Source organism: Vidua macroura, chromosome 9 (genome assembly GCF_024509145.1).
Source record: "Vidua macroura isolate BioBank_ID:100142 chromosome 9, ASM2450914v1, whole genome shotgun sequence".
Classification (NCBI taxonomy): domain Eukaryota; kingdom Metazoa; phylum Chordata; class Aves; order Passeriformes; family Viduidae; genus Vidua; species Vidua macroura.
In genome coordinates, this window is record NC_071579.1 from 31,891,502 (window position 1) to 31,900,453 (window position 8,952).

At 62.7% G+C, this 8,952-nt stretch overlaps 1 protein-coding gene across 1 annotated transcript; it reads left to right on the forward strand.

Annotated features, from left to right (window-relative positions):
• The first annotated feature begins 6,923 nt into the window (after window positions 1-6,923).
• Window positions 6,924-8,924, forward strand: GADD45A (growth arrest and DNA damage inducible alpha). Its single transcript, XM_053984480.1, has 4 exons — window positions 6,924-7,032; window positions 7,116-7,217; window positions 7,304-7,517; window positions 8,218-8,924. Exons 1-4 carry the CDS (start codon window positions 6,989-6,991, stop codon window positions 8,329-8,331), a joined length of 474 nt encoding a protein of 157 aa, XP_053840455.1. The 5' UTR covers window positions 6,924-6,988; the 3' UTR covers window positions 8,332-8,924.
• Window positions 8,925-8,952: the final 28 nt, after the last annotated feature.

An 8,952-nucleotide genomic window follows, 5' to 3' on the forward strand; every position in this document is an offset into this window, starting at 1 on the left:
AAAAATGTTGTTACAGGATCACGTTAAAGGATTGGCCTGACGGGTGCTGCTCCAGAAAGTGGGGCAGGTCCTCATCCCCCCGTGGCAGGTGGAAAGCGGTGCCACCACATCCCAGTGACGCGGTGACATCCAGGGAGTCCCCAGCCCTGCTCCTGCCCCACGGGACATTGCTGCTCCATGAGGCCAGGCAGGAAGCAGCTCCCTGCAGGTGCTCTGGGGCACGTGCTGCTGCATTTTTCTGCTTCTTTCATCACCTCTAATTCCTCCTAAAGAGCTTCTGGGCCTGGGGCACAACCCCCACATTCCCCCAGGGCCGCCCCGCTCTCTGCACCGCTGGACAGGTTTGGTGTGGAGATGCCATCAGGATGGCATGTCCTGAGCTCCATCCCACCCTGCTCCTTCCGCCGCCTCCATCCTCTCCATGGGATGGTTTCTCAGCCTTTTTCCTCCGGTTTTGCAGCCCTGGGATGTCGGTGGCCCCCAGCCTGCAGCCCCACAGTGGAGCAGGGGGTTCAGCACAAGCGGACCCCAACCGCACTGCTCCAGGATCCCGTGACTAAAGGCTGGGCTCACCGTTCTCCTTTTCCTCGCTGCAAAGCCACATTTAAATTAAAAACAAGCGCGTTTTTCCTGCCGCGCGAGAGCCGCGATGTCCGGCGGGGCTCCCGGTGCTGCTCCCGCTGCGGCCGCCAGAGGGCACCGGAGCGACGGCGGCGTCCCCGCCGTGTCCCCGTCCTGGCCTGTCCCTGTCCCTGTCCTGTCCCCGTCCTGGCCTGTCCCTTTCCCTTTCCCTGTCCCTGTCCTGTCCCCTGTCCCTGTCCTGTCCCCTGTCCCTGTCCCCGTCCTGGCCTTCCCTGTCCCGTCCCCGTCCTGGCCCGTCCCTTTCCCTTTCCCTGTCCCTGTCCTGTCCCCTGTCCCTGTCCCTGTCCTGTCCCCGTCCTGGCCTGTCCCTTTCCCTTTCCCTGTCCCTGTCCTGTCCCCTGTCCCTGTCCCTGTCCTGTCCCCGTCCTGGCCTGTCCCTTTCCCTTTCCCTGTCCCTGTCCTGTCCCCTGTCCCTGTCCCTGTCCTGTCCCCTGTCCCTGTCCCCATCCTGGCCTTGTCCTCTGTGCCTGTCCTGTCCCCTGTCCCTGTCCTGGCCTGTCCCTGTCCTGCCCCTGTCCTATCCCCGTCCTGTCCCCTGTCCCCTATCCCTGTCCTGTCCCCATCCTGTCCCCATCTTTGTCCCGTCCCTTTCCCTGTCCCAGTCCCCGTCCCTGAGCAGGGACCGAACCGGGGCAGGGATGCTCCAAGCCCCAGTGCCCAACCTGGCCTTGGGCACTGCCAGGGATCCAGGGGCAGCCACAGCTGCTCTGGGAATTCCATCCCAGCCCCTCCCCACATCCCAGGGAACAATTCCCAATTCCCAATGTCCCATCCATCCCTGCCCTCTGGCACTGGGAGCCATTCCCTGTGTCCTGTCCCTCCCTGCCTTGTCCCCAGTCCCTCTGCAGCTCTCCTGGAGCCCCTTCAGGCCCTGCCAGGGGCTCTGAGCTCTCCCTGGATCCTTCTCCTCTCCAGGTGAGCACCCCCAGCTCTCCCTGGATCCTTCTCCTCTCCAGGTGAGCACCCCCAGCTCTCCCTGGATCCTTCTCCTCTCCAGGTGAGCACCCCCAGCTCTCCCTGGATCCTTCTCCTCTCCAGGTGAGCACCCCCAGCTCTCCCTGGATCCTTCTCCTCTCCAGGTGAGCACCCCCAGCTCTCCCAGCCTGGCTCCAGAGGGGCTCCAGCCCTGCAGCAGCCCCGGGGCCTCCTCTGGGCTCTCTCCAGCAGCTCCAGGTGCTGCTGATGTTGGAGCCCAGGACCGGATGCAGCTCTGAAATAGGGCCTCATAACAATTATATACATTTTATATTATTAATTTGAATTTATATTTTTAAATCTGTTCCCAAATAAACACCTCGGTTTCATTATCTCTACTGCAATGACCATCAAACCCTGGGCTTCACTCCACGCTCCTTCCTCTTTGCTTTCCAAACACTCTTCCCGCTCCAAGCATTTATAGGAGACCAAATGAATCCAGATGAATGATTTAACGTCCCCCCTGAGCTCACAGGAGCACCAGTGAAGGTCACCGTGCCTGGAGGCTGAACCACCCCAGCTCCCCGATCCCACGTGCATGGCTGGGGGCTGCTTTGGGGAGGGTCCAGCCCTCGCTCTGCTCACACCGGAGCTCTCCTGCATGCCCGGGGAAAGCCGAGCACCTGGGAAACAGGGAACTTCCCTGCGGGAGGCAGCACGGGGGCTGCTGGCTGCCTCCCGCACGGCACAGGAAGGTGATTCATTGTGATGTAGGACAGCGTTCCCTCGTGGAAGTGCCACTGGTGCGCTGCTTTATGGCCCCGCGCTGCCAGTAAATGGACAAAGTTTGTTTTCATCTTAGCGCAGCTCTCTCTGTCCCCAGGCTGGACTTTGCCCGGCGCTGCCCGGCCGGGTGATTCCCACCCGGGCTGCCACGTGTGCCCGGCGTGGGCAGGGTGGGACACACGCCTGTCCCTGCAGGGAGAAGGGATGGAGGGTGCATGCAGGGCACAGGGAATGTCCCTGCCGGGAGCAGCGCAGCAGCGTTCTGCTGCCCTGAACCCACAGGCACGAGGAGCTGCTGGGAGCCGAGCAGGGACTTGCTGGGGAGCACCTCATGGGCTGGGGAAGGAAAGGATATTCCAGCAGGAGATATCCTTCAGCAGAAGGAAAAGACATTTCAGATATTTACCCAGGGTGGTGGGACATGGGTGATCCGTGAAATCACAGAATCCTCAAGCGGTTTGGGCTGGAAGGGACCTTCCACCTCAAGCAGTCCCACTCCCCTGGGGAGCAGGCAGGGACACCTTCCCCTATCCCAGGCTGCTCCAAACCCCGTCCAAGCCGGCTTTGAGCACTTCCAGGAATGGAGCAGCCACAGCTGCCAGGGTCTCACGGGCCTCACAGCCAAGAATTTCCTCCTGATCTCTAATCTCCATCTCCCCTCCTTCAGTTTAAAGCCACGGAAGCACTCCCAGGCTCCCACTCGTGCTCCCTGTTTGCAGAGCTCCTGCTGCGAGCCCGGAGTGCTGCAGCCAGGGAGAGCCGGCTCCCTCTCGGCGATGTTCCAGCACCACGGAGGGCTGCAGGAATGTGCTGAGCGCGGGCAAACCGGCTGGGATAAACACATCCCAGATCCCCAGCCCCCCAGCCCCCTGCCCTCCCACCTCTGGGGGAGCTGACCCTGCACTCAGGAGCCCGCAAGGGAGCTTGGGCCAGGCAGGAGGAGAACGCCCGTGCCAGGGAAGTGCCAGCCCTGCTCCGTGCCGCCGAGCCGGGCTCTCGGCTGCACTGCCGTGACCCGGGCGGTTGAGAAAGCTGCGGGCACCGTGCCCAGCTCCAGAGCCAAACCCAGGCGGGCCCAGGCTGTGCCCTGCGCTCCCGGGCTGGCCAAAGCCAAACCCCGAACAGCAGCAGGGGTGGCTGTAGCTGAACCCCGCTTTTAGCTCCAGCAGGGCTGGAGGGACTCCAAGGAAAAGGGGGAAAATGTCCTCTTGCTCTTGTGCTGCCCGTGCTGGAGGGGACGCGGCAGCGATGGTGCCAGGGCGGGCGGATCCTGGGGCAATCCCAGGCTCCTGCCCTGCTCCACGGGGAGGCCAAGCCGAAGTTCCCTGGGTGCCAGAGGCCGGGGGATCTGCTCCTGCGCGGCTCCGGGGCAGGCGGATGTGCCTGGACACTGCGGGAGCCGGGGAGCGGGGTCAGCTCGGTGACACGGAACGGGCGGCACCGGGGGCACGGCGGCTCTTGGGCCTGGCACAGCAGCGTGGGGTGCCCAGGGGACGGCTGGGGTGTCCCAGCAAACGGACACGGCCGGATTTTCCGCAGCAGCGGGACGGCCAAGGGGCCAGCGGGGCTGCACAAAGGTCCCAGCGGGACGGGCCAGGGAAACGAGGGAGGGGATCGGGGACACCCCAACGAGGGACAGCAGGAGCCAAGGGAAAGGGAGCAGCAGCCCCTGGCACTGCTGCGGGGGCTCAGGGGCCGGGACCACCCCGAGGCACCCCCGGGAAGGGCCCCGGGCGGCTGCCGGGGGCTCCGGAGGGATGGGGCTTTGTCGCCTCTCACTGACGCTGTTTGATGGTTGGTCTCCTTCCCAAAAACTGAAATTAAACAAGCTGATGATGCTCTTACGTGCAGGAAGCACCTCTGCAGCTGGCCCAGACGTCCTCCCCCACCGAGGGCTCCAGCGGGCATCTCCCACATCCCTGGGGGTTAACCCATTGCTCTCCAAGCTGCCTCCGACCACGGGCAGCTCAGCCCCGCAGCCCAGAGAACATTTGGGGGTGAGGATCTGCCAAGTGGGGGGAAGAGCTGAGCCCCCTCTGAGCCCGACACAGCCCCTGAGCCCCGACCCTGCGATGCCAAACACGGAGGGGAGGGCAGGCCCGGCCTAGAGAATGATGAAAGTCAGGATTAAAGGGCGGGGGGGGTGGGGGGAAGCCAAACACCCCGGCCGCTTTTGGCAGGCGATGAAAGGAAGGTTTAGCAGCAGCTGCCAGCTGGGAGCTGACGGAGGGACAACTGCGGGTCCGGCTCCATCCCGGGCTGCCCAGGCCGGCGGCCACGGCACATCCCCGGCACGGCCACCCACTGTCCCCGCGGCGGGGCCGAGGCACCCGGCATCCCCGCCGCCCCTCGGGAGAAGGGAGACACGGGAAAACTGCGCCCAGCCGGGGAAGCCGCCGGGACAGCGCAGTTTCAGAGCGCTGCCCGCCGGCTCCGGGAGCTGCCGCCGCCCAGGAGGGGGAAAAGAGGCTTCAGCTGCTTCCCAGCTGCCTCCGAGACAGATTTAGCTCTGGGGCCGGCACAGATGGGGCTGCGGGGCCGGAGCCACAGGCGGAGCCCTCGCCGCGGAGCGGAGGCCGCAGTTGCTAATAGAGATAGAGCAAATTAAGCGAACTTAATTCGGAGGGTCACCACACAATGCTCCCACCTGTTTTGCTGCGGTCCGGCCATCTGCCGCCCCTCCACCTGATGCAAAAAGGGCTTTTCTCCCTTTCCCCCGGCGCCGTGGGCTTCATTAAGTCGTGTCGGGTCTCACCAGGCTGCAGCAGCAGGACAGGACAGAGCCGGGCCGGGGGGGCAGAACAAAGCCCTGGGAGGTTTCCTCCCGGAGCCAACACAGCCGGGGGGCACAGAAATCACCCTCTTTATTCTGCCGCAGAAACGCTTTGATATGCCCCTGAAGTGGTCCAGGTTGGGCTTGGAGCAACCTGGGGCGGTGGGAGGCGTCCCTGCCCATGGCAGGGGGTTGGAACAAAACCATCCCCGGGGTCCCTTCCAACCCAAACCATTCCAGGATTCTGTGATATCCCATCTCCCAAGCGGGGATTCTGTGATATCCCATTTCCCCCAGGGGTTCTGCAGGAGCTGCATGGAGCTGGCATCACTGTGCACATTGTGCTGTGCAAAACGGCTCCTGCAGCTCAGGAGCTGCAGGAAAACACTGACACAAGCCAAGCTTTAAAGCACACGCTGCCAAACCTCTGTGAGGGACCACCAAGGGTCCTGACTGCAGCCCGTGGAGCCGGTGGGAATGTGCCAGCCCACAGCCAGGTTGGGAAAGAGCTCTGGCAGCGGCTGTGGGAGGATGGAGGGGTTTGGGTGCAACAGCTGAGGAAGCTTTGACACAGCAGCCATCAGGAGAAATCCTGCCCGGAGGTCTCGGGGCTGACACGGGACATCTGGAGCAGCAGCAGCTCCCCGGAGGAGCACCAAGTTCTTGGAGAGCTGCAAAGGGAGAGATCACAGCACCACAGACTGGGTTGGGCTGGGAGGGACCTTAAGGAACACCCAGTGGCGCCCCTGCCGTGGCAGGGACACCTCCCACTGTCCCAGGCTGCTCCAGCCCTGTCCAGCCTGGCCTTGGGCACTGCTGGGGATGGGGCAGCCACGTGGTTGCCCGTGGCAAACACTGGCCCTGTGTTTGAAGGCTGGTGAGGCTGAGTCTGAGCACAGGGGAGCACTGCAAGAGTGCAACCCCTGCGGGGGCAGGGAAGGCAGAGAACGGCATCCATGCAAGGAGGGATTCTGCCCCTCTGCTCCTCCCAGGTGAGGCCTCACCTGCAGAGCTGCCCCAGCCCTGGGCTCCAACATCAGCAGCACCTGGAGCTGCTGGAGAGAGCCCAGAGGAGGCCCCGGGGCTGCTGCAGGGCTGGAGCCCCTCTGGAGCCAGGCTGGGAGAGCTGGGGGTGCTCACCTGGAGAGGAGAAGGATCCAGGGAGAGCTGGGGGTGCTCACCTGGAGAGGAGAAGGATCCAGGGAGAGCTGGGGGTGCTCCCCTGGAGAGGAGAAGGATCCAGGGAGAGCTGGGGGTGCTCCCCTGGAGAGGAGAAGGATCCAGGGAGAGCTGGGGGTGCTCACCTGGAGAGGAGAAGGATCCAGGGAGAGCTCAGAGCCCCTGGCAGGGCCTGAAGGGGCTCCAGGAGAGCTGCAGAGGGACTGGGGACAAGGCAGGGAGGGACAGGACACAGGGAATGGCTCCCAGTGCCAGAGGGCAGGGATGGATGGGACATTGGGAATTGGGAATTGTTCCCTGGGATGTGGGGAGGGGCTGGGATGGAATTCCCAGAGCAGCTGTGGCTGCCCCTGGATCCCTGGCAGTGCCCAAGGCCAGGCTGGGCACCGGGGCTGGGAGCAGGCTGTTCCATGGCAGGGTCAGTGTCCCATTCCCGGTCACTGTCCCGGTGCCATTCCCGGTCCCGAGCGGGGCGGGGCCCGGCCGGACTCGGCATGCCGTGGGCGTGGTCTCATTTGCATGAGCCAATGGGAGCGGGGCTATGCAAACGAGGCGGCGCGGGTTGGCCGGGGCGGGCGGGGCAGCGCGCGCGGGGCGCCTTTGTCCGGCGCGGGCGGCGGGGCCGGAGCGGCCGGAGCGGCCGGAGCGCGGTGTCCGCCCCTGCCCGTGTCCCTGTCCGGCCTTGGCCCCGTGATGACTCTGGAGGAGCTGCCCGGGGAGCGCCGCGCCGCCGGGAGGTGAGGCCGGGGGGGCGGCGGGGGCCGGGCGGGGAGCGGCGCGGGGCGGCCGGTGACGGCCGGTGCCGCGTGTCCCGGCGCAGGATGGAGCAGGCGGGGGACGCGCTCGAGGAGGTGCTGAGCAAGGCGCTGAGCCAGCGGAGCCTCACCCTCGGCGTCTACGAGGCGGCCAAGCTGCTCAACGTGTGAGTGCCACCCCCTCCCCACCGCACCTCCCCGTGGGTCCCCCCCCAACCCCCGGCGCGCCCGCGGTGACGGCGGTGCCCCGCAGGGACCCCGATAACGTGGTGCTGTGCCTGCTGGCGGCCGAGGAGGAGGAGGCGGGGGACGCGGCGCTGCAGATCCACTTCACGCTGCTGCGGGCCTTCTGCTGCGAGAACGACATCAACATCCTGCGCGTCAGCAACCCGGCGCGCCTGGCCGAGCTGCTGCTGCCCGCCGCGGGGCCCGACCCGCCCGCCGACCTGCACTGCGTGCTCGTCACGGTGAGCCCGGGGCTGCCGCCGCCGGCGGGGAACACCCGCGGCTCCCCGGTGCCGCTCGGGACCCCCCACCCCGGGCTCGAACCCGCGGCCAGGGCACCGGCTGCGTGCGCCCCTCGTTTGCTGTGTGCTCCCCATCCTCCTCCTTTGTTCCTCCGCTCTTTCTCCTGTTCTGTCTTTTCTTTCCTCAGCTTTCCTCCTTTCCTCCATTCCCTCTTTATTTTCCTCCATTCCCTCTTTATTTTATTTTCCTCCGTTCCCTCTTTATTTTATTTTCCTCCATTCCCTCTTTATTTTATTTTCCTCCATTCCCTCTTTTATTTTCCTCCATTCCCTCTTTATTTTATTTTCCTCCATTCCCTCTTTATTTTATTTTCCTCCATTCCCTCTTTATTTTTTCCCCTTCCCTCTTTATTTTTCCCTTTTTCCCTCCCTCTATTTTTCCCTCCCTCCCCCCACTTTTATCTCTCCCTCCTGTTTTTTTTTTTTTTTTTTTTTTTTTTTTCCCTTCCCTACTCTGCCCCAGAGTCCAAAGCTAAACTCCTCACATGCTCCCAGGCCTGACTTGTTTGTTTGCCTCGCCAGCAATTTAAGATGATTCACACTCCTGCGCTTTCTGCTGTGCTTCCCCCCCGCCCCCCCCCGCGCCGCTCTCGGCTTGTTTTTGCTGCCGTGCTGGAGCTTTTTGCCGTCCCCTTTCCAGAACCCGCAGGCGTCGCAGTGGAAGGACCCGGCGCTGAGTCAGCTGATGTGTTTCTGCCGGGAGAGCCGGTACCTGGACCAGTGGGTGCCGGTGATCAACCTGCCGGAGCGGTGACCCCGGGCCCGGCCGCCGCAAGGCTCTCGCTCAGGAAGGAACTCCCTGCCCCGGCTCCGGGAGGGGAGGGGAGAATAAAAACCCGACGGCAACAGCGAAAAATAGATATAAAATAATAAAGCTAAAACTGATGTCATTTTGGTGGGGGGGGGGGAGGGTTTGGCTGCAGTGGGGCTGGAGCTGAGGAGAACAGGGACGAGCCCAGCCCCGGAGCCCTCCCGAGAACTCCCCTCACTCCTCCTGTCCTTAAGTGCCACTTAAAGTTCCTGCTTTAAACACCTTAACGAGCAAACAAGGTTAATCGAGGCCTTTTGCCAGCAATGTTGTTGTATTTTTGGGATGTAATTCTCACGTTTTTATGCTAAGATATATAATAATAATAATAATAATAAGTTATTTTCTGATATCAATGGAAAAATTATTTATACTTGGAGGTTTGAGAACCGAAACGCCCTCAAGCAGTTGGTCTGCAACCACGAATCTTCTCCCAGTTGGCTGCAAAAGCAGTGCCATTAATATAATTGTTTGAAATTCGAGTGTTTTCTGGGGTTATGGTGTTCTTGTTTTGTGTTTTCTTTTTTTTTTTTTTTTTTTTGAAATAAAGTGTAAAATCAAACCTTT

What these genes read in the sequence shown, in the direction of transcription:
- GADD45A (XM_053984480.1), top strand. Translation starts at nt 6,989, where the DNA reads ATGACTCTGGAGGAGCTGCCCGGGGAGCGCCGCGCCGCCGGGAG. An exon ending in GCGGCCAAGCTGCTCAACGT is followed by an intron (nt 7,218 to 7,303) that starts GTGAGTGCCACC and finishes GGTGCCCCGCAG; the next exon opens with GGACCCCGATAACGTGGTGC. An exon ending in TGCACTGCGTGCTCGTCACG is followed by an intron (nt 7,518 to 8,217) that starts GTGAGCCCGGGG and finishes TCCCCTTTCCAG; the next exon opens with AACCCGCAGGCGTCGCAGTG.